This window comes from Rhinichthys klamathensis, unplaced genomic scaffold (genome assembly GCF_029890125.1).
Source record: "Rhinichthys klamathensis goyatoka isolate OS25496 unplaced genomic scaffold, OSU_Roscu_1.1 h1tg000635l_1, whole genome shotgun sequence".
NCBI classification, from domain to species: domain Eukaryota; kingdom Metazoa; phylum Chordata; class Actinopteri; order Cypriniformes; family Leuciscidae; genus Rhinichthys; species Rhinichthys klamathensis.
Genome location: NW_026607081.1, coordinates 281,691 through 307,500, shown reverse-complemented (window position 1 = coordinate 307,500; position 25,810 = coordinate 281,691). Strand labels below are relative to the sequence as shown.

Genomic DNA, 25,810 nt, shown 5'->3' with positions numbered 1-25,810 from the left:
GGGGGGTCGCGGCCCACAAGGGGGCCTCAGCGAGCTCTGTGGGGGGTCGCGTCATATTTTGAAAGGTTTGAGCAATGAGCATTAAAGGTATTGTAGGTAGAAATTTTATAAAGACTTTTTTCCAAATTTGTTTAAACTTTCTATATATATCAATGCATAATTAAAATGTAAGTACTCTGAAAAAAAGAGTATAAAAATCGAGTGACTCTAGACCGTTTAATCTGCACTAAACACAGCTCATTATTTCCATCCGGGACGAAACAAAGGATTTGCTTAGGCGACTGTCACTCCCTCGCAACCATGGCAACCACCCTTTTGCCACACAGGACCTGACTACTTGCGCGTACCCGTTTGATTTGAGGAATTCAAGAGGCACGGAACCTAGGAATAGCAAAACAATGGCAGAGAAAGACCAATCAAAATTCACATATGCAGTTCGCTGGCAAACCAGCCAAAAAAAGGAAGACAGTAACGTTACTAGAACAGGTAATGAACAAAAAGTCTTTGGATAAACAACGATTTATCTGTCCTCGAGCTGACGATGCGGTACTTGTCTCTGGAGAGTGATTATCAGAGTCAACAATGCTTTCATCATGGAAACTCTTACATGCAGAACACCATATATGTTATGAATCTTACACGAAATTCATCTTCATCACAGTGTAAATGATGGCAATGGAAAAACGTGTATCATGCAACCCGTTTTTAGCTTTGCCTTATAGATAACTAGCTCGTTAGCGAATCAATAAATATATATTATAAACTTTACCGATATCAATATGCTAGCTTGATAGTGAGTACTAAAATACATCTTATTTGTTTATCTTCATAATGATACAGTTGACATGATGTCACTACATGCACTGCGCTCCTTCCTCTCCGTTCGTCTCAGGTAAATAATGCGTCTTTAGCTCAGCGGTCGGAGTCACGAGTTCATGTGTTTTGGGGGCGTGGCTTTGGAAGGAGACCAGAAGGGAGGGGGTGGAGTGAATGGAAATAATGAGCTGTCTTTAAAACAGTCGTGAGAGGTCTACAGACATTCGATTTTTATACTTTCTTTTTCAGAGTACTTACATTTTAATTATGCATTGATATATACAGAAAGTTTAAACAAATTTGGAAAAGAGTTTTTTTTTTATAAAAATCCTACGTAGGTACAATACCTTTAAAGTAACACCAGGTAACTTTTCAACCTTCATAATATACTTCCAAGTCTCTTGTGATGGTACATCGACTTACAATAGGTTGAATGACACGTCTGCCATAGCCTGACGGGGTCTGTAGCATTTTTTAATCGTACTTTTAAACTTCGGGTTTCGGGTAGTAACCGGCGAACAAAGAGAACTACAAAATTCGACTGCTTTACGGCATATACGTCACTTCCACCACCACCCCCACTTCCTTAAAATAGGACGTGCGAGCCAAATGTTATAGTCATGGCCGAAGCAGCACAGAAAAACAAGAAAGCAAAGGTTTTATCGGAGCAAAGCAAAAAGAGAAAAAGAGAAAGTAATCGCGTTAATGGCAGAATGAGGATTAACATTGGGCCAGCCTTTTCTCGCTGGCGTGAGCTGAAGGAGGAGGAGGGGTGCCCGACCGATGGGGACTTGGCAAAAAAAAATATATAAAAAAAATCAAATGAAAGCCTATGTCTAAACGGCGTGTACAAGTTCGGTAGGGGCTACATTCTTGCAAGTAAATATATAAGATGTACAAAATCATATTTTAGGATACCTAACATGTCTGTAATATTTGTTTATTTGTCTTGCTTCAAGCTATAATGCAAATCGATTTGTAAAATTTGCAGATTCATTTATTGGTAGCTTGATATTATAATTTTGACGATATATGGTTATTATCTACCACTCAAACATTGCATTGAAGTATCATATAGATTCAGTAAAACGGTAACCAATAGACTAGGCTACTATAATGACGCTGGCTTGTAAATGTGATCATCGCGATCATTTGTCGTTAGAAAAAAAAATAAAACCCATGAAATTATATTCATATGACATGCTGAAATGCCACTGTACCTGGGATGAAGACATTTCACACGCGACGCAAGCAGAACACCTGCATGTGACCTCCTCCTACAGTGTTCAGGGCTATCACGGTTGTCTTGTCAACAATTGCACGTGCATTTAGGATGACGGAGTTTACGACAGTAGTAGAGGTCTAGAGGACAATACTGTTTCCCAACTGTAGGGGGACCCCACCCCGAGAGCAAAAGTAACCTGGTGTTACTTTAAATAAAAGTCCTTAACTTTTTTCTGTTCAAAATTTACAAAATGTATATAATGAGTGAGTTCATCATGAATCCATTTTCCAATCCGTGTTTTTGTCTTATCCTGAACCACTATGGTACACCTATAAAAAGTGTTTACATTGGGACTATTTTACACTGGTTCGGATCGCTGCCGCTGCGGAGTAGCCCAGTACCTGCGTGATTCGTCATAGACTTACACTGAGAGATGTAGTTCCGGCTACAATGTTCTTCCGAAAGACGCATTATTCTGTTAACAAACGCAAGTTTATTATCGCTCGCTATAGCGCCAAAATCATAAAAAATAAAGCCTCACAAATAACATGCAAGTATTGAGGCCCCAGACAACAGTCATTTAGTAATAGCCTATATTCTTTCTTTTTTTTACCTACACACCAGTGTGAATATTTTTGTTTTTGCATTTCAAATAGGGCCAACTAAGGGCCTACTGATGTTTTTGTTATTGTATTTTCAATATTATAGGCTATTATGCATAAACACACCGTTTGTTTGAAAAAAAAAAACATATTTTGTCATCCTTGCTGCAAGTTTACAAGAGCGATAATATCATTAAATGTGAAGGGGGGCCCTAAAATATATTCTTGGGAAAAAGGGGGTCTCAGACAAAAAAACGGTTGGCAACCACTGTTCTAGGCTACTTGAAGCAATCAAAGAAGTCTTCAAAGTTGCAGATTCCTGTAACACACCCGTTTGCTGTGTTTTTAGATCCAGTTCCACGTCACCATTGGCCATGCCACACACTCTCTCTACACGGACTGCCCGTTCCCGGCCTGGATGCAGTGGGCTCTGATCGGTTACGCCGTCACGTTCATCATTCTGTTCGCCAACTTCTACTACCAGACCTACCGCCGCCAGCCACGGCTCAAGTCAGCCAAATCTGCCGTCAACGGCGTCTACACAGCAACCAATGGCACCAGTAAGGCACCGGAGGTCACGGAAAACGGAAAGAAACAAAAGAAAGGAAAAGGAAAACATGACTGAAAAGAAACACGGAAACACTGGGTCTCATGGTGTTCAAGAATGCCCATGTAACCTCAACCATTACAGACTGTTTGGTAATTGTACAAATGAAATGGGTCTTTGTTTTGGTTAACTTGCTCATTGTGTTTCAAACTATAGGGACAACGCAACCAATTCTGTGTGATGTCACTTTCTCGTCACTTTCATGTCCTGATGTTTAGGCTACTTGTGAAAATTTTATAATCTAAAATGTCCATTGTGGCATGCTCGAATCTGGACGCCCAGCAAGCTACTTTGAGATGTTCATAATCATCACAGAATGACAGATATATATGCTTTTTCACTGAAACAGAAACTTAGCTGATTCTCATAAAGTTTTTATCTCATATATATAGGCAGCTGATGAAAGATTCTTACATAAATGGCTCGTCTGGATGCTTCACATGTCCTTCCTCTGGTCTCAGTCGCAGACAGTTTTCTTCACACTCTTGAATCCTGAAACAAGTGATATGGAGTCATTCAAGATGCGAGACTGAATCACTTCCATAACACGTGCGAATAATCACGCAAATTTTCATTTGCTATTTTTTTTATAGCTATAATTATTGTCTGTTTGAATCTTTATTTGTAGTGAAACAGTGGCGTTTAAGGACTCTGGTGACCGTTATTACAAATAGGCGATTTTTAAAGGGGCAATACAATTCTACCAAAGAAAATCACTTTATATTTGGTGGGTTTATACTTTTACATTAGATATGTTTCATTTAATTTTCCTGTACTAAACGAGTTCCTGAGAATGCATGCAGTAATGATGCTATCATGGCTTTATACTCAGGTAGTTTTACATGTTTTTGTTCACATGTAAATTTAGACACATACTGCATACACACACGCTTGTGTCCTTAATATCTATTGCTTTGTGCATGTAGCTTTTTATGAAGTTTTTGCAAAAGTCATATCGCATTACAGCTACACTAATTCAGCTTTTTGTTCCCTTTTATATTCCCACTTAATAAAATCAGCAAAGACAGTTGATCCAGGATAATGTCGTACTTGGTGAAATCACGTTCATCGTGTACAGCTTCAATGTTCCTCTTATAATAAACGAATATACCAATTGATACAAAACTGAATGAAATAAACAGGATGTCAACCTCATTTTCTGTCTTGTCTCACTCTCTCTGATGTATATATGTTGGCCCACTACTCAATTACTAACAAATTACTCGTCTTTTGCTAATAAAAGCATTACTATTATTAGTTCACGCCTCAATTTTAAGCATTAAGGGCCATTTACACCAAGGATGATAACTATAACGATATCTATAAAGTTTTGATAGCTACTATAAAGAAAACGAGCTAGTAACTATTAACAACACAGAGGAACGTTGGAGTCACTTTGAAAATGATAAAACACTGCAGCACACGATTATAATAAACAGAACATTATCGTACGTTGGTGTCGTGGACACTAAAGGGATATTAGATATTAGTCATTAATTACTCACCCTCATGTCGTTCCAAACCCGTAAGCCTTTCGTTCATCAGCTACGCAACTACCACTATGAAGTTTTAAAAATTTCATAAAGAGATTGTAAAACTAATCCATATGAATTGAGCGGTTTAGTCCAAATTTCAATCACTTTATATGATGAACAGATGGAATTTAGGCTTTTATTCACAAAAACATTTATCAACTCACATCAGTTGTGGTAAACGGAAGCTTAAGCATGTTCGCTTGATGTGCGAGAACCAATGAGGGTCATTCTCGTGTTACGCAGCACGTTTGAGCTTCAGCAAGAACCAATGAGGTTCATTCTCGTGTTACGCAGCACGTTTGAGCTTCTGCAAGAACCAATGAGGTTCATTCTCGTGTTACGCAGCACGTTTGAGCTTCTGCAAGAACCAATGAGGGTCATTCTCGTGTTACGCAGCACGTTTGAGCTTCTGCAAGAACCAATGAGGTTCATTCTCGTGTTACGCAGCACGTTTGAGCTTCTGCAAGAACCAATGAGGTTCATTCTCGTGTTACGCAGCACGTTTGAGCTTCTGCAAGAACCAATGAGGTTCATTCTCGTGTTACGCAGCACGTTTGAGCTTCTGCAAGAACCAATGAGGTTCATTCTCGTGTTACGCAGCACGTTTGAGCTTCTGCAAGAACCAATGAGGGTCATTCTTGTGTTACGCAGCACGTTTGAGCTTCTGCAAGAACCAATGAGGGTCATTCTCGTGTTACGCAGCACGTTTGAGCTTCTGCAAGAACCAATGAGGGTCATTCTTGTGTTACGCAGCACGTTTGAGCTTCTGCAAGAACCAATGAGGGTCATTCTCGTGTTACGCAGCACGTTTGAGCTTCTGCAAGAACCAATGAGGTTCCTTCTCGTGTCACGCAGCACGTTTGAGCTTCAGCAAGAACCAATGAGGTTCCTTCTCGTGTCACGCAGCACGTTTGAGCTTCTGCAAGAACCAATGAGGGTCATTCTCGTGTTACGCTGCACGTTTGAGCTTCGGCAAGAACCAATGAGGTTCATTCTCGTGTTACGCAGCACGTTTGAGCTTCAGCAAGAACCAATGAGGGTCATTCTCGTGTTACGCAGCACGTTTGAGCTTCAGCAAGAACCAATGAGGTTCCTTCTCGTGTTACGCAGCACGTTTGAGCTTCAGCAAGAACCAATGAGGTTCATTCTCGTGTTACGCAGCACGTTTGAGCTCCTGCAAGAACCAATGAGGTTCCTTCTCGTGTTACGCAGCACGTTTGAGCTCCTGCAAGAACCAATGAGGTTCATTCTCGTGTTACGCAGCACGTTTGAGCTCCTGCAAGAACCAATGAGGTTCCTTCTCGTGTCACGCAGCACGTTTGAGCTTCAGCAAGAACCAATGAGGTTCCTTCTCGTGTCACGCAGCACGTTTGAGCTTCTGCAAGAACCAATGAGGGTCATTCTCGTGTTACGCTGCACGTTTGAGCTTCGGCAAGAACCAATGAGGTTCATTCTCGTGTTACGCAGCACGTTTGAGCTTCAGCAAGAACCAATGAGGGTCATTCTCGTGTTACGCAGCACGTTTGAGCTTCAGCAAGAACCATTGAGGTTCCTTCTCGTGTCACGCAGCACGTTTGAGCTTCTGCAAGAACCAATGAGGGTCATTCTCGTGTTACGCAGCACGTTTGAGCTCCTGCAAGAACCAATGAGGTTCCTTCTCGTGTTACGCAGCACGTTTGAGCTTCAGCAAGAACCAATGAGGTTCATTCTCGTGTTACGCAGCACGTTTGAGCTTCAGCAAGAACCAATGAGGGTCATTCTTGTGTTACGCAGCACGTTTGAGCTTCAGCAAGAACCAATGAGGTTCATTCTCGTGTTACGCAGCACGTTTGAGCTTCAGCAAGAACCAATGAGGGTCATTCTTGTGTTACGCAGCACGTTTGAGCTTCAGCAAGAACCAATGAGGTTCATTCTTGTGTTACGCAGCACGTTTGAGCTTCTGCAAGAACCAATGAGGTTCATTCTCGTGTTACGCAGCACGTTTGAGCTTCTGCAAGAACCAATGAGGTTCATTCTCGTGTTACGCAGCACGTTTGAGCTTCAGCAAGAACCAATGAGGGTCATTCTTGTGTTACGCAGCACGTTTGAGCTTCAGCAAGAACCAATGAGGTTCATTCTTGTGTTACGCAGCACGTTTGAGTTTCTGCAAGAACCAATGAGGTTCATTCTCGTGTTACGCAGCACGTTTGAGCTTCAGCAAGAACCAATGAGGGTCATTCTCGTGTTACGCAGCACGTTTGAGCTTCAGCAAGAACCAATGAGGTTCCTTCTCGTGTTACGCAGCACGTTTGAGCTTCAGCAAGAACCAATGAGGGTCATTCTCGTGTTACGCAGCACGTTTGAGCTTCTGCAGGAACCAATGAGGTTCATTCTTGTGTTACGCAGCACGTTTGAGCTTCTGCAGGAACCAATGAGGTTCATTCTCGTGTTACGCAGCACGTTTGAGCTTCTGCAGGAACCAATGAGGTTCATTCTCGTGTTATGCAGCACGTTTGAGCTTCTGCAGGAACCAATGAGGTTCATTCTTGTGTTACGCAGCACGTTTGAGCTTCTGCAAGAACCAATGAGGTTCATTCTCGTGTTACGCAGCACGTTTGAGCTTCTGCAGGAACCAATGAGGTTCATTCTTGTGTTACGCAGCACGTTTGAGCTTCTGCAGGAACCAATGAGGTTCATTCTCGTGTTACGCAGCACGTTTGAGCTTCTGCAGGAACCAATGAGGTTCATTCTCGTGTTACGCAGCACGTTTGAGCTTCTGCAGGAACCAATGAGGTTCATTCTCGTGTTACGCAGCACGTTTGAGCTTCTGCAGGAACCAATGAGGTTCATTCTCGTGTTACACAGCACGTTTGAGCTTCAGCAAGAACCAAATTGATCGTGTCTTTTCAGAAAATTTGGACTAAACCGTTTAATTCATATGGATTAGTTTTGCGACCTCTTGATGAACTTTTTGAAGCATCAAATTGGCAGTTGCTGTCAATGGAGGGACAGAAAGCACTCAGATTTATTAAAAAGATCTCCATGTGTTACGAAGATGAACAAAAGTCTTAGGGGTTTGGAGCGACACGAGGGTGAGTAATTAATGACAGAATTGGGTGAACTATCCCTTTAATATCGCTATAGTTCCTCATAGGAATGGGCCTTTAAACGTAACAATTTTGCTATAAGTGTTAGAAGAGATGTGATGTTCCCTTTTCCAAATGATTAGAAAGAAAATCCTAATAACTTTTAATTGGAGGACAGGATGACAGGTCTGGCCCCAGTCACATTCATCTTAGTTGTTCACAGACACACTGCCTCCGTCTCTCTCCTTCCTGGACTTCTAATTAAGTGTCCTTTCGGCTGTGATGGAGCTCCCAGGCCAGAGCTTTGAGGGGTTGGGCAGACAGATCTGCTCTAATCAGGCCGTAAATTGGCTTTCACTGTAAAAGAGCTTATATCCACGTCAGAGCTTGTAGCGTCATTCAGGTCACTGCAGGAGAAACATACACTGGTATCAAACTAAAACTATTAAACAGACCGGATGGATGCAATAAATATGACATTTAGACATGACAATAGGAATATTTCACAGGCATATATCCACCTGAAAGCTAGAAATGTTCTATATAGTGAGCCAGATAAGAAAATAAATGTCCATTATGCAGGAAAAAATAAGCAAATGCTTTTTAATCTGAGAAATGTAATCTCTTAATAATTTTTTCAAGGAAATTGTTTTCTTTTATTCCCTAAAATTTCTAATTTGTATTTCACAAGTGGCCTTATTATTAAATTAATTTGAACTTTTTGCCATCTTCCTCAGGGAACAAGCATTTCAAATTATTTTATATTTTAAATTATGCGATTTAAAAAAACAGAATCCATGTCAATGAAAAATGTAAATGGCCACAGCTATTGTCAAAAAGACTTCTCATACGTTACAGCAACATAGTCTTTGATTTAAAGAAAATTACTTTAAATTGTGCATTTTAATTATAACCATTGTTAATTATGGACAGGCTTTCATGGGAAAATCTCCTCTGCTCTGTTTCCGAAGCTTTAATACTTGAGTGCAAAATACATTGAAACATTTAGATTTTTACTCCAGATACTGTATTATTTTGATACAGTACAGCCATACTCTAACCCAAGTACATAAACATAAATTGTACTTTTTACACATTTTACTCTACAAGTTAACTGTACTGATTATAGTTTAGAGAAAAGGCCTTTGTTTAACTCATACTAGCATCTTTAAATTTTTATTTTCCAAACCCATTCTACTCTCTCTCTCTCTCTCTCTCTCTCTCTCTCTCTCTCTCTCTCTCTCTCTCTCTCTCTCTCTCTCTCTCTCTCTCTCTCTCTCTCTCTCTCTCTCATATATTCTTATAGTGTCGGTGGGATGACGCTGCTGCTCTCTCTCTCTCTCTCTCTCTCTCTCTCTCTCTCTCTCTCTCTCTCTCTCTCTGAACAAGGATGTTTGTCAGTAAGCGGATTGCAAATAGGCCAGAGATTTCCACTGGCCCTATTAACAGAAAGTGGTTTCACCTTTCTCTCAACCTGTTCCACTGATAATATACATTACCTGAGATAATTGGCTCCTCTTTGTGTCTGTCTACACAAAAAGCCACCTATCATGGACTATACACAATAACGCAAGTGCAACCCAACATTTCTAAATGGTAGCCTACACATATGTACTATTCTTTTGAGTTCATTAGGCTACTGTCTGTGAGACATACGTACAAAGCAATTGTGAGCAAAAGGATGGATAGATATTGTAATTCACCACAGAATTTAAAACAGCAGCGACCTCAAAATATGTAATAAGTTATGCTACTGCTGTTGTTCATAACTTATTTCCAGTCAAGTACACAGATAGACAGACGGCGCTCTCTAGTGTTCACAGGTAGTATTACAAACTGATATCACAGTGCAAATGACCTGAGGTTCACTTGTGACTCACTGACATTTAAACAGTGCAATTTAGAGCATTTCATTAAACGTGATAGTAAAAGTGCTAACTGCATATGAGAGAGAGAGAGATTTATTTAAATCTCAGACCAAGTCTAGCGATTAGCCTAACCAAGACTATGGGCACTGAGAAATTGTGAAAAAAAAAAAAAAAAAAAAAAAAAAAAAATATTAACAGCACATGCTCTAAAATCTAAATATTTGATGTGCCTTCGCTGCTGAGGTACATAGCATATTGTCTGTTGTAGTTCGACTACTGGACTGAGTGACTGTGGCACAAACTGCAGACTGACCTTTTGAATCTATTCTTGTATAGTGTCGGTGGGATGACGCTGCATTTATCTGTAAAGCAGCAAACTCCAGCAGCATCAGTCTTCCTCATCCGTGGGTTTTAAAGGGACAGCACAACTGTATACATCGACCTAGATGAAGAATATGGTCATGCATATGTTGGCCTTTATAAGCCTATTAGCCTAATAAACAGTCAATATCCTAATATGCATGCTAATAAATAACTAATAGTGGGAACTGAGCCCTAAACTAAAGTGTTGCCGTGTGTTTATATAGGCCAATATTTATATTTATATAAAACAAAGTATTTTGAGAAAAGGTTCTCACACTTCCTTAAGTGACGTCACCTCATGAATATTAAACGTCAGTGTCTCGCGAGCCTAAGCAGTGCCTGGTACCCTCGAGCTGAAGGGGAACTATCCCACTCACAGAGGAAACAAATGAACACAGTTCATAAACAGGTAAGAAACCATCGCGATAATTTAATGTTCTTGAAGAATAACTCAAATTACGACTGCACCAAATATGTAACCATTAGAGTAGCCTATAGGCTATGATTATTTGGACAAGCTATAAACTTGCAAAGTAGAGAAAACATGTTAGGCTATAGGAAAGGAAGTCTACTGCGACCGATGTAAAAAGAAACTTTACTGTCACATAGCTACATATGTGTTTAAAAATTAATGTTCATAGAACTCACCTAGGTCGATCTGTAAATGACATTAATTCACATTTTTTGAGGTTTGTCCTCCTTCACTCTAACAAATACTGGGTTGTTTCATCCCATGTTTGGGTCACATATGGACAAACCCAACCGTTGTTTTACATTTTTAAACCCAACTGTTGGTTACATTTCTTTACAATTTTAAACCCAACCAACTACTTTTTTTTTTTTGTTCTTTACCCAAACATCGGTTGAAACACATCTCAGCATTTTTTAGTGCAGAAAATTGCTGTTCTAATTCGATTATATTGGTTTATATTATGGATTTTATTTATTAATTAAATTATATGCACACACACATTTATAGCCATAAATATGTATAGGCCTACTGTGATGATGTACCTAGTTGTATTATGCACTAACAAAGTGTCATATTTCGTTTTTTCCCTCTTAAATGTCATAAAATTGATAAAAGTGTTGTTGGAGGTCTGCGATATGAAATGATGAGCTCTGCCGCAAGTGGCGCTGCGGATTTTCCACCATCAGCGGACAGTACCGAGGGGAGGAGGAGACCGTCTCCCGGACAAAACCCCGTCAAACCGGCCTCAAAACCCAGCGGCAGCCGCTCCTCATCACCCGCTGCGTCGAAGCTCGGAGGAAAAGGCGTTAAAGGCGTAAAAGGACGCGAGGGACAGCAGGCGGCTCAAGAAGAGGCGCGTGAAGTGAGGGTGCGAGGTGCGGCAGCTGTTCGTGGTGCTGAAACTGAGGCGGTTTGGGAAACCGAGGAGCGGATTGATCGCGCTCCACCACCGGACACGCGCCGCGCGCTGCGTTTACCGTGCGTCAACAGAGACTCGTCCTCGGCGCAGCCTGACGGCTCGTACGGTGCTGTTGTGAGGGGGGAAGAGAGGGAAAGAGAGGCCGCTGCGGGAGGAGAGTACGTGGGCTGCGGACCGGCCTTCTGGGGCGGAGGCTGTCTGCAGTCAGAGCTCATCCAGTTTCACATCAACAAGCGCTTGAAGAAAAGCGGCAGGATGCAGCGCACAGCGTCGGTCGAGACGCAACCGGGCCCGGGACCCGCCGCACAGGCCACGAGCGCCGCAGACGAGCCCGTGACACAGCAGAATGAAGCCCTGCAGGACGAGATCGAGAGATTGGAGGATGAAAACGAAGACCTTAAGGTTTGTTTGTTATACATGAGAAAATGTATGAAACACTAATCATGCTACAATATATATGGATGAATGAAAACATGATAGATAGCTAGATAGATAGTCAGAGGAAGATTGATGGACATACAGAGTTGTTAGATAGATAGATAGATAGATAGATGGATAGATAGATAGATAGATAGATAGATAGATAGATAGATAGATAGATAGATAGATAGATAGATAGATAGTCAGAGGAAGATGGATAGACGTACAGAGTTCTTAGATAGATAGATAGATAGATAGATAGATAGATAGATAGTAAGAGGAAGATGGATAGACATACAGAGTTCTTAGATAGATAGATAGATAGATAGATAGATAGATAGATAGATAGATAGATAGATAGATAGATAGAGGAAGATGGCTGGATAGACAGTCTTTTTGAAGAGCTGAAGATGATAGATAGATAGATAGATAGATAGATAGATAGATAGATAGATAGATAGATAGATAGTCAGAGGAAGATGGATGGACATACAGAGTTCTTAGATAGATAGATAGATAGATAGATAGATAGATAGATAGATAGATAGATAGATAGATAGATAGATAGATAGTCAGAGGAAGATGGATAGACATACAGAGTTCTTAGATAGATAGATAGATAGATAGATAGATAGATAGATAGATAGATAGATAGATAGATAGATAGATAGAGGAAGATGGCTGGATAGACAGTCTTTTTGAAGAGCTGAAGATGATAGATAGATAGATAGATAGATAGATAGATAGATAGATAGATAGATAGATAGATAGTCAGAGGAAGATGGATGGACATACAGAGTTCTTAGATAGATAGATAGATAGATAGATAGATAGATAGATAGATAGATAGATAGATAGATAGATAGATAGATAGATAGATAGATAGGTAGATAGTCAGAGGAAGATGGATAGACATACAGAGTTCTTAGATAGATAGATAACCATTAGCAAAGTTGATAAATGATACATGTTGGTGATGTTGATTACTGAGCAAACCTGAAATTATTGGGTTTGCATGTCAATTTTTTGATGACTGATTGCTTTTTAATGACTCCTCTGCTCAGCATGCCAATATTGTTTTCCAAACACAATCTTGATTCCTGTTCAACCTGATAAATAGGAATTCTGGAAAGCAGAAAGCAATGATAAGTCTGCAGAGATGTTGTCCATCCATCTTGAAATCGGAAATAGGTCTACATAAACAGGACATAAACATTATGAACGATGACCCAGTTTGCTTATGTGTCTTTTATTAACAAAGTTTGGTCTATTTAAAAAATGTTGCCTTCTAAAAATGAACAGAACAATGAGAGAAATGCAACATTGTTCCAATTTAGCCCGTGTTAGAACAAAGCTAAATACAGTTATGAAAACAGCCTTGGTTTTATTCAAAATACGCCCCCAATAATTTGTATGTTCAACCAAGGACTCATTAAACATGTCGTTTGTGGAAATAATGTACAGCTTATTAAAATAATGCAACTGCAGTAATTGGAGCGCAGAAAGCTCTAATGAGCACACTGGTTTTCACAGAATGAGATTGAGGAGATGCGGACAGAGATGGAGGAGATGCGCGACACCTTTTATGAGGAGGACACCTGTCAGTTACAAGACATGCGGCGTGAGCTCGAGCGAGCGAATAAGAACTGCCGCATCCTTCAATACAGACTCCGCAAGGCTGAACGCAAACGACTTCGCTATGCACAAACTGGAGAAATTGACGAGGACCTCCTAAGGAGCTTAGAGCAAGATTTAAAGGCAAGTACCTATGTTTATATCTTTAAGGGCATGCAGAGAAGGTCTATGATAAATTACCCATCCCCAATGACTTGTTTGCACAATTTCTATCTGATTATTAACTTGTCATTTAGTTGATGCTTCTATCCAAAGCAACCACTAAGCCACACCACCACCATTCTGACAGGTTGCCAAGGATGTGTCTGTGAGACTCCACCACGAGCTGGAGAACGTGGAGGAGAAACGAACAAAGACAGAAGAAGAGAACGAGCGATTGAGACAGAAACTTATTGAGGTGGAAGTCACCAAACAGGCCCTGCAAAATGAGCTGGACAAAGCCAAAGAAGTAGGAATACAAACACAAGTTAATACAGCACATCTAAATAGGTTTAAATACATATTAATTGCATCGCATTCAAATAAATTTGTTGTTTCCAGTCTCAGAAACGAAGAGGAAGCAAAGATGCACAAAAGCCTGAGAGGAAGACTCAGACTCCTACAGAGGTGAGGATAAAACACTGCCGTCAACCAGTATTGGGTCAAATGAAGACTGTTACTTTAAGTGACAAGCTCAAGTTCAAGCTCAAGTAGTTATGCAGCCTTTTGCAAAGATATGAAGTGCATTGTAAACTATAGAGAGAATGAAAAGATAGCATACACACACACATTTTATTAAACCATAACATGTAAAGGTATGGTCACATTTACCATTACTCTTCAAAATGTCAGGGGCGAAATTCAGACATTTCAGTAGAATGTACAGCAGAAATATTTCAGTGCAGTCACGCGTTTTACGCGAGTCAAATTTCATTTTGAAATCGATTCATACATCGCTACACTATTGACAACAGACCTTTTTTTGTCCGCAAAATCTTGTCGAAATTTCGCTAATGGTCCCGCACCTTAACGCAACACTTCTGTCCACAGGAGGACAACGAGGACCTGAAATGCCAGCTGGCCTTCATTAAAGAGGAGGCTACTTTAATGAGAAAGAAAATGGCCAAGATTGACAAGGAAAAGGACCGTTTGGAACAAGAACTACAGAAGTATCGTTCCTTCTATGGAGATCTGGACAGCCCTCATCCAAAGGGTGAAGCTGGTGGCCCACCCACAACAAGGGAATCAGAGCTGAAACTCCGCTTGCGATTGGTGGAAGAGGAGGCCAACATCCTGGGACGTAAAATTGTCGAATTGGAGGTCGAGAACCGTGGCCTAAGGGCGGAGTTGGATGATCTTCGAGGGGAAGATTCATCCAATGGGGGCTTGTCCGGAGCCGAAGGAGGAATGGGGCGCGAGCAGGGGTCGGAGCTGTCGGAGCTGAGGCAACAACTGCAGTTGGTGGAGGATGAGGCGGAGCTTCTGCGGAGGAACCTGGCGGATGTAGAGGAACAGAATAAGAGAGTGACATGTGAGCTGAACAAACTGCGCTTTAAAGAGGGTACGAGGCATGCCTCGGGTGGTAATGCAATGAGTGCCGCCAATTTAGCAGGAGACAGCTCCAAAGCCGAGGCCTTGCAGGAGGAGCTGAAGGCAGCGAGGAAGCAGATCAATGAACTGAGTGGGAAAGTGATGCAGCTGCAGTACGAGAACCGTGTGCTGCTTTCCAACATGCAACGGTATGATCTATCAGCTCACCTAGCCGTCACGCCACGGGACAGTGACGCAGAGAGCGACACTGGTCTTGGAGTCGGAGGGCGTAGAGGTAGCGATGAAGACTCGTCTTCCTCTCGTCTTCCTCCCCATCGCAAACGCGAGGGTCCTGTTGGAGGAGAAAGCGACTCTGAGGAAGTCCGCAACGCTCGGTGCCTCACGCCAACTCGCTCTCTCTATTCTCCAGAATCCGCCCGCCTCCTCTCGCGCTCCATTCGGGACAGACAACAGATGATTGACATCCGTGCCGAAGCAGAGCGATTGGGACGAACCATTGATCGGCTCATAGCCGACACCAGTACCATCATTGCAGAGGCACGGGTGTTCGTATCTAACGGGGATCTTTTCAGCCGTATGGAAGATGACGAGGATGGTGGCCGGATCAGGGAGCACGAGCTTCTCTACCGCATCAACGCTCAAATGAAGGCCTTCAGGAAGGAGCTACAGGGGTTTATAGACCGACTTGAAGTCCCAAAACCAGAGGAAAGAGATTCAGAAGAACCATTATCTGTGAGTCTGGCAAGAGTCTGTGTGTCTATGTGAAGCACAATAAGAATGTTTACAACATTGTAATGGTATAGTTCAGTTCAATTCTGTCATTTACTCACCCTCATGATTCTCTTTCTTCGGCTTAAGAGTGACCAGGGGATGTCAAGCTCCTAAAAGGACAAAAAAGCATAATAAAAGTAGTCTGTACAAATCGTGCACTAAGTCTCCTAAAGCCATAGTAATACCTTTGAGTGAGGAATAGATAAAAAGTTAGGGACTTTATTCACTGAAAATCTCATTTTCGTCAAGATGCATGACACCAAGTTTGACATTTCCACTGTTGGGCCAAAAGCGGGTGTGCTAGTGCGTGCCATATAAATAGTCGCGTTTCCACTGTCACTTCCAAGGCTTGATCGAGCTTCCTTGGGGCGAACGGCCGGGGGGTTTTGCCCACCGAATACCTTGGTCCAAAGCTAGCCAACTGGGGCTTGAGGAATGGTCATGAACAAAGGCAGAGTTTAGGAGACGGTCAACACCGCTGTTCATTTCCAATGTTATTATATCAGGCTACCAACTTTAACATTAAAGACATTTTAAACAATTTTCAGCTCAAAACTAAATTTTGGAGTGTTTGAAATAACTTTCGTGTGATCCGATGGGGATTCTGATCACCGTATGAGGCAGAAATATATTTATATGTGATGCTAAAGGCTACTTATGCTAACCATTCGACAATAAATACATGTTTATGAAAAATACCAGAGACTGCTTGAAGAATGTAGACAAATCATATATGATTATAACCGTGTGTTTATTTGGTTTAATGTTTTATCTTTCTCTTCCCTTTGCCTTTGTTGAGAACATACTAATACATCCGCCATGTCATTAAAAACATGCACTCCAGTTAACTCGCATAACTAATAACTCCTGTATCGTGAGCTCCCTCTGTTGCTCTGGCTGAAAGGATAACAATATAGTGTGAGAGAGAGAGATCACTCAAACCTCCTCAGATCGCATAATTTCATGGAAAATTAATAGAAATGCTCACTAATGTGACGTTTTATAAATATTTTCATAAATGTGTAAGCCTTTTGAATTAAAAGCCTTAATGGAGTTGTTTTGTGCATTCCTGTGATCGCAAGTGAATGTGTGTGTGTTCTCTTTTTAAGTGAAATGGTAATTACCATTTTGAAGAAATGGTGGGGTTGTGTAACGTCGTTCTATGGAGGCGTGTTAAGTGTGGGTTTTAGGGTAGCGCTTGCGGAGCTACTGGGCCGACAGTGGAAATGCAACTTGATTTTGGACTCGGTGCTGGAGGTCCGAGGCTATTGGCCCCACCCAGCACCCTGTTAGCCCTGGCTGGCACTGGCCCAACAGTGGAAAAGCGGCTTGCCAGAACCAATGACATTTGATGTTACGGATGTAAAACTTTACTGAAATGTACGCAAAACACAAATGAGATGTGATTTACAGCAGAGCATATTTGTTAGTTGAATTAAGGTTTAAATAAAATTAAACATAAATATTAGATGAAAAACTCAAACGAAAATTGGAAAGTTTAAGTTGCAGTACTAAAATCTCTTCAACTAAAACTGAAATAAATATAAATTAAAGCTAAATTGAAATATAAAAAATGAATATTTTCAGTGAATAATAATTTATATCTTAATCTGTTCATCAAACAAAATCTATTTGAAGTTTGACCAAAAAAGATAATCACAGGGTGAGTAAATTATGACTTTTTTTTTTTTTTTTGGCCAAACTATTGGCTAACAGAGAGTCCATTGCCTGACTGCTTTTAACATTTAGCAAAATAACAAAGCATAGTTTTGTGATTTGCCAAGATTTTTGTAAACTACTGTATGCAAATAGAAAATGTTAATGGCTATAATATCTTAACCTTTCTCTCTTTCTCTGATCCTGTCTTCCCACACACCCTTGTTTTTTAATGCATGTTCGTTAATCCTGTCGGTTATTCATCCAGATGTTTCAGCCCATCATTTTATTCATCCTCATTCTAGTGTTGTTCTCCTCACTCTCTTATGCCACCATTTTTAAACTTGTATTTCTTTTTACCCTCTTTTTTGTCCTGTGATCTCCATCCGTCCACTCATTAGCATAGTCTCGCCCTTTGTTTCGTTTGTTTGTCAATGTTGTGTATGTCACCATGGTTGGAGAATCACAGGACAGTCACTTTCCAAGCACAGACAGCACGCTTAAGCACAGAAGTCTGCAAAACCTTAATTTCCAAAACGCTGGAGGCTGTTTTACCCAAATTACAAACATACGGCTGCCATTGGAAGGCACATCATCGAGATGAATTTTTTTTGCAAAGAAAGACTGTTATACATCATGAAAAACATTACATGCATTTGTCAAAGTGAAGACATAAATATCATTGAGGCACTGGAAACTACATTACCCAGAAGACATTTCTTTCATTGAGGCTATCTGGCACATTGACACTTGCTTTGCCACCAAAGACTTGCAACGAAATATGCAACTGCATTTACCATTGAGGAGCACATGACCACATTGGCCAGAATGCCAGCCACTGCATTCTTAAGATACATCAACTGGAATGATTACCTGTTAGAAGCATGCAAAGGTGAGTTAGAACATGGTATTCAATAGTACGGTCAGAGAGGACATGCATACACATGGAAGGATAGACAATAAATGACAGGTAGGAACTAGGAATCATCTGTTTTAATCACAAGAACAACAGTTTTGCATAGATAGATAAATAGAAAAAAATAAGTTTGCACAAGAACCTGAGGAAATTGTAGCACAAATGTTGCATAAAAGGTTTTATATGATAAGCTAAATAACATCTGTGACTTGGGTGTGGGAAAGTGCTTATGTACATGATAGCAGTATGCGAAAAGCCCCTTCTGTTGCGCTCTCTGTTGCACCAGAGCAGGATCAGTCTCCTGCTGAACGTGCTCCTCATGCCAGCAAGTATATTATGGAGGGGTTACTCATGATGATCAGCAGTTTGAACATCAGAGCTTCCTTTCTTTATGAGTTTATTTAGCTTGTTGGCATCTCCAGTTTTAATCTCTGTTGACAGACCCGAATTTTCTCAAGTCTTCGGCAGTAGTTCCTTAGTAAGTTCCTTAGTATTTAAAAGGATATTTCACCCAGAAATGACAATTCTGTCATTAATTACACTCCCTCATTTCTTTCCAAACACATAAGACTTGTTCATCTTCTGAGCACAAATGAAGATCTTTTTTGATTAATTCTGAGCTATTTCTGTCCCTCTGTTGACAGCTACGCAACTACCACTTTGAAGCTTCAAAAAGGTCATAAAGAGATCGTAAAACTAATCCATATGAATTGAACGGTTTAGTCCAAAATTTTCCGAAGAGACATGATCGCTTTATATGATGAACAGATTGAATTTAGACTTTAATTCACATTTACACATTGATCAACTCACACATCAGTTGTGGTAAACGGAAGCTCAAGCATGTTCACTTGACGTGTGAGAAACAATGAGGTTCATTCTCGTGTTACGCAGCACGTTTGAGTTTCTGCAATTAACAATGAGGTTCATTCTCGTGTTAGGCAACACGTTTGAGCTTCTGCAAGAACCAATGAGGTTCATTCTCGTGTTACGCAGCACGTTTGAGCTTCAGCAAGAACCAATGAGGTTCATTCTCGTGTTACGCAGCACGTTTGAGCTTCTGCAAGAACCAATGAGGTTCATTCTCGTGTTACGCAGCACGTTTGAGCTTCTGCAAGAACCAATGAGGTTCATTCTCGCACGTCAAGCAGGTTCGGTTGAGCTTCTGTTCATGTTCGCTGATCAATGTTAATGTGTATAAAAGCCTAAAATAAACCTGTTCATCATATAAAGCGATTGAGTCTCTTCAGAAAATTAGGACTAAACCGCTCAATTCATATGGATTAGTTTTACGATCTCTTTATGAAGTATCAAAGTGGTAGTTGCGCAGCTGTCAATGGAGAAAGCTCTCAGATTTCATCAAAAAGGTCTTCATTTATGTTCCAAAGATGAACGAAAGTCTTACGGATTTAAAATTACATGAGGGTGAGTAATTAATGACAGAATTTTTCCAGAAATATCCCTTTAAATAATTGCTAAAAAAAAATAACTATGGAAGCATTGGGTTCACAATTTATTTGGATCACCAAAAAAACACATTTGTTTTGTTTTGGTTTAGAGGGGTCTAGGTTAAGACAATTAAACTTAAAGAACAGCTACTCATCTGTTTTCTAGAAGGAGTCTCTTTTTGGAATTTGGAAAAGTCATTGCTTCTCATTTTCCTGCCAGCTGAAAGTAACATTAGTGAAAAACAGTCAAACATACATCTTCGGTTTTGCCAGTTTTACTGTCTCCATTCTCCGAGGTTTCTGGTTTGTTGTTTTCCTTCTGCATTATTGTGCCTGGAAACTATTTGAGTCAGCGGCCAATATTAGGCCTGAACTGTCGGCTGACTGTTTATTGCACAACAGCCACATGTGTCAAATAAATACCAGCGTGAGGCGCCCATTAAGAACCGCGGACAGCACACTTAGTATCCGCTAATTCTGTCCGGTGGTATCTTAAAAATAAAATGGACAGAGTGTTTTGAGAGTCACAAATAGCCCAGTTGCCTGTTAGGATTAGTAGAAATCGAAACAACTGGAATAAGAGTCACAAGATTGCAATCTGCCAAGTCCTAAAAGCAGACTAGCAACAGTTTCACAGAGGTGGGGTAGAACTGGGCATTTTAAAATAGCCATGTAAACACTCTCCCTCTGCCTTTGTAACTTTAACCTAGAATGTCGGTGACGACAGTCTCTTACATGGAGACCACAAATGCTGGAATAAATCTGACATTATGACACCGGATACCTAGTGGGTCTGACGTCGCAGGGGTAAATACTTAGAGTCACTATAAAGCCCCGGGGCCCCCTCAGGACTACAGTTGTTTACCCCTGAGCTCCGGACAGAGGAAACATTTAAGATCCTACACGCAGGACTTTTACGTCACGCCGTGGGGCATGAGACTCCGGGGTCTTTTGCGCTGTTACATGCTGTTCGAGTGCAGGAGCTTTTAAAAGAAGAGGTGCTACTGAAACAAGAGTGATCTTGATTTAAGAGACAAACCTGTACTTGAGCAACATACTCATATTCTGGAGCATCAGTTCATCACAAGCTCATGAGAGGGAATTACCGGAGGAACCAATAATTTTAACTGGTAAGGATTAAGAAAGCTTGTAGACAAGAACAGACCAGACACTTCCTCTTTTAAACCCTTTAAAGTAGGAAATTATTACTACTACTTGTAACTCCTTAGAAGCTTTTTAACTTTTCTGTGATCTTTCACTTGGGTTGATAATGTTAAACAACATTAAGAACCTTGCAGCCACACTGGTCACACTTAAAGTATTACTGTATTTGCATACGTAATATAGATAAGTGCATATACTTGCTAATATGTAAATATTTTTTGGAACTGTATGTAAATACGGTATTAGTAGTATGATTATTAATATAAGCATGTTGTAATATAAACCGGTACACACTTACTCTATGTCTTTTTAGTTTCATGACACATAATTGCAAAGGGTATAAATATCCCTCAATGCCTACGTCATATGGTGGTACATTCTGGCAATTTCATGAGTTAAACTGGGTGTCATGTTCCTTGATGGTAGAAAAGTCCATCCCTAAATCACTGCCGTAAATCAAAGATGTGTTACAGAAAAACTCAGTGACGTTACCACGGAAAGGATGCAACTATTCTGAGCTCATCCAAGCGGGTAAAGGGTTCTGCACTTGCTTGGAACTTTGACCTCATCCCTATCCCGAAAGAAGTGGTGTTACTTCATAGTTAAAGATTTAAGCTGGCTGTAAGGTGTAGGTTCCTATTTTGTAAGGGGCAACCAATTACCCTTTACTATTTTGCCCTTGATCAAGAGAGATCAGGTTACCCCAGGGAGACTGTCCATGTTATAAAACTGACTTCAGAATCCCTGAAGTCCCTTTAGGTAACTTGAGCATGTCTAATGAAGTTGGTGTGTAAAGAACGTGCTGACAATTTTGACAGTTAAGGGCTGGTTTGAAGGACAGGGAATGCATATAGAAATGAGTCAAAGTTTTAAAGCAGGTGTCCAGAGCAAATAGCTGGGATTTTGTTTCCTTTCATAAGTCTACTTGAATGCAATACAGTCAGGAAGACTTCACTAATGTTTAGACTCATAACACCTTTGAACTGCAAAGCAATCCACAGTTGACACAGTAGAATTCATTTATTTACTTGAGATATTTAACTACTCTGCTTACTTAAGAGTACTCTAAATAATCAATAGGCTGTTTCTCAATGATGAATGTCTTTTTTGTCTTCATAGAGGTATTGGTGGACTTGCCAATGTGGTCACTCCAGTGACCTTTCAGGAATTGCAGCATAATATTCTGAGCACAGACAAACAAGTGCAAAAGAATGGCCGCATTGGAATTGCACTGTGGGCCGGAGCCCAGGAGTTGTGTGTGGGGTGGAGAGAGAGCTGACCTGCTTGATAGTTTTGACTCCGAGATGCAGGAATGGGAAGATCAGCTACAGGACATGCAGAGGAAGATTGAAGAGGTGAGAAAAACTTTCAACTGCAGCGACACCAGTCAGTGTGACAGAATCCATCTCCATATCTAGAGAGAGAGAGAAACTCATTCCGATCCTTATTTAAAGATGTAAATAAACATAAAAAATATGATGCTCTGATTTGACTATAAACAATGCCAAAAGATCCAGTAGCACTGGTAAGCAAATAACCCCCTTCTTTCCCACTGACCCCTTTCTGAAGAAAGCAAAGAATTGCATGTCTACACATTATACCAGAAGTATTTGCTGACTTGTGCATTTGAAACATTTGCTTTCATGTTGGCAAAAACAAAAAATCATGCTTTGCAGCTGCTGAGTTTGTCTCTAATATTATGATATGTATTTCAGTTGTACAACGAGGTCAAAGCACGAAGAGAAGCCAGCGAAAGCAGCACAAGCAATGTCACAAACAACAAAAGCCTGGACATTACTTTGCTTCCTGTCAACTCTCAGTATAGACACCAGGCCAATGGTTATCACGAACCCCATGGTCACCCCAACAACAACCTCCCAATTCGTCAATGCGATGAAGTAAGAGCAGATCGTTCAGTTATGCAAAGCCTTGGGTTTCACCACCCCAGTGATTACTATAATGGCTCCAGCAATTACACACTTAAGTCCCTGAGCAACGACAGCCATTATCCTGCCAGTTGTCATGATCTTGAAAGGCAAGATGCCACCCTAGACATCCTCAATGGATATCTCCAACAGGGCCCGCATTTTGGAAAGAACTTAGGGAATCTTGGAAATCCAAATGCAGTGAGTACCTCTCACACTATTTATCAATCTATCCTTCATCTAGACTCTTAAACCCCAAGGATTTGGTACCTTTGATATCCCTCTTATATTCCATATCTCCCTCTTTTTGCTATCAGAACCCCAAGGTATATCCAGTTACACACAGTTATCAAGATAGCATGAAGACTAGCCTGGTGACAAACAGGTAAAGCCTTTCCTATCTCAATTTATCAGAATGAATCCTATTGTTTGTTTTATCATCATGCATGTTTCTTGTTGGATGATTGACCGATTATAAGTGTTCGCCCAATTCCCTTTTGTGACTACTTTTGATTGATTTTGGTTGATTTGTCTTTTCACTTCAGGACTGCCTCATGTATAGTTCTGGATGAGTTTGAGGAGTCTGAGAACAACAAGAACAAGAAATCAAGTTGGGATGACTCCCAAGCCCGCCATGTTAGCTGGAAAGACCCAGTTTCATCAAACGAGCTTCCCCCTAAAAATTCAGCTTCCAAACTGGCAATCAGACAGAGAGATGCTTCTCCTGTAACCCCTCGTTCCACTTACCATGAGTCATCACAACAACCTGACAGGAAGTGCCTCTTGCTTGACAGGAAATCTGGCAGCCCATCAGTGTTGCGTAAGTTTGGTGCCATGTTGCAGGAGAACGAGGGAAAAACCCTGATAGAGGATGGTCTTGTGACCACCGTTGTCTCCACTGAAACTCCGAGGCACACCAGCACTCCTATTTGCCAGAGCAAGTTTGACGCCAAGCGGGCATCCACACGTGCGCCCGTCCAGAAATGCCTTGCAAACTGTGACGTACTGGTAACAGAACTGGAGTCCAGCCAGGAGCCTTGGGCAGCTGGTCCTTCTAGACACCTCCTGAATGGAGACAGAGACAGTGGGAGGGGTGGTAGTACTCTTGAACAGTATGGTTTGGCATATAACTTAAGCCCATCACAGTCTCACCTTAAATCGAAGTATCACAAGGCGCCTCCAGGGCCAAAAACCCACAAAGCAGGCTTCCAGGGTGAGGACCTATTGTCTGACTACCAGATGGTGGAGAGGATTCTGGCAGCAGGAACTCAAAACTTCAGTAAGATACACACAGGGCTTGGTGTTGATAAGAAGAGACAGGGAAATGACAACTTGGAGCAACTTCTAGAAATGATGGAAATAGAGAACAACAGAACTCAGAGGGCCACATTCACTCAGCAACTGGACACCAAGCAGGTAAAGAGGGTATTCAAATGTGATCTTCACACACTAAATTACAATGCAATATTCATCCTTGTCTGAGCGATGGTGCAATGGTAGTGCACATGCTCTCGGCCAGTGTTCCTCATTCCTGGGTCTGGAGAGCCACTTTCTTGAAGTTTAGTTCCAACTCTGCTCCAACACAATTGGGAAATTCCGGTTATTTTTAAATTAAATTCAGGTAAACCCAACCACCTCGATTAGTTACTTCAGTCATGTTTAAATAAAGTTGAAACTAAACTCTGCAGGAAAGTGGTTCTCCAGGACCAGGAATGAGGAACCCTGCTCTGAGCTGTAGTGCTCCCGATCCCATTCTCCCCTCTCTACCTTACACTACTTTATTTTACGTTTCCTCTAACCTGCCAATTAAAGACAACATATTGGTACATAAAATGCAAGAATATTCACCCAAGTATTGATCATTTATGCACAAAGATATTTACATTCAAATATTTTCCCCTCCAGGTCAACCACGAGTCATCTGTTGCCCCCAGCAGTAGCAATTTTTCCCGTCCTGCTAGACCAGCCAATCAACGCCGTCCATCCAGGTGGGCAAACCATACCCCCTCAAGCAAAATCACCCACACATCCTGCCCATCAAGCCCTGGCCTTAAAGCCAAACAATTCTTGAATTCATATTCCCGGCACACAGAAACGGTGATCATGTGACCAGGATAGAGCAATGTTGAATGGACACATAAAAGGACATTTTCACCAAAGGGAATAGACGAACCTTTGACCTTTTGTAGAACATGATCTTCTTTTTGTATATAACCACCACAACTTCAAAGTACCGTACTGCAGCCTGCTAGGATGGCCTATGATATTTTCATTAAATAACTTCAAAAGGATACTGTTTTCATTCAACTCTACGCTGTTGCTTTGGAAGGAAACTCGAGTGGAAATTCTCTGACCTGGTGAACTTCTGTGCCTATGAACCTTTCATTGCCTTTTTCTCTTCCTTTCTTTCTGTCATTCTCATTACATTTTTTATTATTTTACTATTTTTTTCTATTTTCCTGAGTGCTTTGTGTACGGTTCAGTTCTTTGGGTGCCATGTAGGGCATTTTTTGTAACCATATAAGCATGTATGCAACACGCATAACATATTTAAGCATACATGGCAACATGGAGTTATTGAGCCTTATCTATTATGCATTATCTGTAAAGGCGTGCGCAAATGTTTTGATGTTCTGTCAAAGTCCATTTCAGTGCTGCATTAGTGCTTCATAATATTGACATACAGAGGTTGTAATGGGCTCATAATTGTTTTTAAGCCTTATTTGACTGCGCCTGACGTGGACTGTAACTACGTGGTGCATGGCACCTTTCTGCGGGAACATGTCTGCATTCTCCAGCCTTGTAAAAAAAATCCTTTAAGTTCAACATCTGTGAAAAGTAAATGATATCTTTTGACCATATTATAATGAAGA

At 40.9% G+C, this 25,810-nt stretch overlaps 4 protein-coding genes and 1 long non-coding RNA gene across 6 annotated transcripts in view; 4 read left to right on the top strand and 1 right to left on the bottom strand.

The window, feature by feature from the left end:
- elovl4b (ELOVL fatty acid elongase 4b) overlaps window positions 1-3,360 on the top strand; it is a 15,711-nt gene extending 12,351 nt beyond the window's left edge. Inside the window, exon 7 of the mRNA XM_056241248.1 lies at window positions 2,993-3,360. Within this exon, the coding sequence (XP_056097223.1) occupies window positions 2,993-3,268 (276 nt within the window). The 3' untranslated portion in view covers window positions 3,269-3,360. The remainder of the gene's footprint in view (window positions 1-2,992) is intronic.
- A 177-nt stretch (window positions 3,361-3,537) lies between these two features.
- LOC130076231 (uncharacterized) lies at window positions 3,538-10,127 on the bottom strand. Its single transcript, XR_008805618.1, has 3 exons — window positions 10,032-10,127; window positions 8,012-8,257; window positions 3,538-3,742 (listed from the first exon to the last, which is right to left on the bottom strand). It is a non-coding gene; the product is annotated as an uncharacterized LOC130076231 (long non-coding RNA).
- Window positions 10,128-10,357: 230 nt separating this feature from the next.
- On the top strand, window positions 10,358-18,152 carry LOC130076214 (protein SOGA3-like). Of its 2 annotated transcripts, none has more exons than XM_056241214.1 (7): window positions 10,358-10,490; window positions 11,169-11,874; window positions 13,426-13,650; window positions 13,817-13,975; window positions 14,068-14,133; window positions 14,557-15,789; window positions 17,886-18,152. In XM_056241214.1, exons 2-7 carry the CDS (start codon window positions 11,194-11,196, stop codon window positions 18,150-18,152), a joined length of 2,631 nt encoding a protein of 876 aa, XP_056097189.1. In that variant the 5' UTR covers window positions 10,358-10,490; window positions 11,169-11,193. The 2 variants fall into 2 exon arrangements, with proteins under 2 accessions (XP_056097189.1, XP_056097190.1); XM_056241215.1 differs by having other exon boundaries at window positions 17,753-18,027.
- A 106-nt stretch (window positions 18,153-18,258) lies between these two features.
- LOC130076254 (uncharacterized) lies at window positions 18,259-24,154 on the top strand. Its single transcript, XM_056241277.1, has 6 exons — window positions 18,259-18,376; window positions 22,132-22,367; window positions 22,728-23,138; window positions 23,255-23,322; window positions 23,483-24,021; window positions 24,102-24,154. The coding sequence occupies exons 2-6, from the start codon at window positions 22,224-22,226 to the stop codon at window positions 24,152-24,154; spliced, it is 1,215 nt and encodes a 404-aa protein (XP_056097252.1). The 5' UTR covers window positions 18,259-18,376; window positions 22,132-22,223.
- LOC130076215 (uncharacterized protein KIAA0408-like) lies at window positions 24,023-25,175 on the top strand. The gene is made up of 2 exons (XM_056241216.1): window positions 24,023-24,353; window positions 24,843-25,175. Exons 1-2 carry the CDS (start codon window positions 24,177-24,179, stop codon window positions 25,044-25,046), a joined length of 381 nt encoding a protein of 126 aa, XP_056097191.1. The 5' UTR covers window positions 24,023-24,176; the 3' UTR covers window positions 25,047-25,175.
- The last annotated feature ends 635 nt before the right edge of the window (window positions 25,176-25,810 follow it).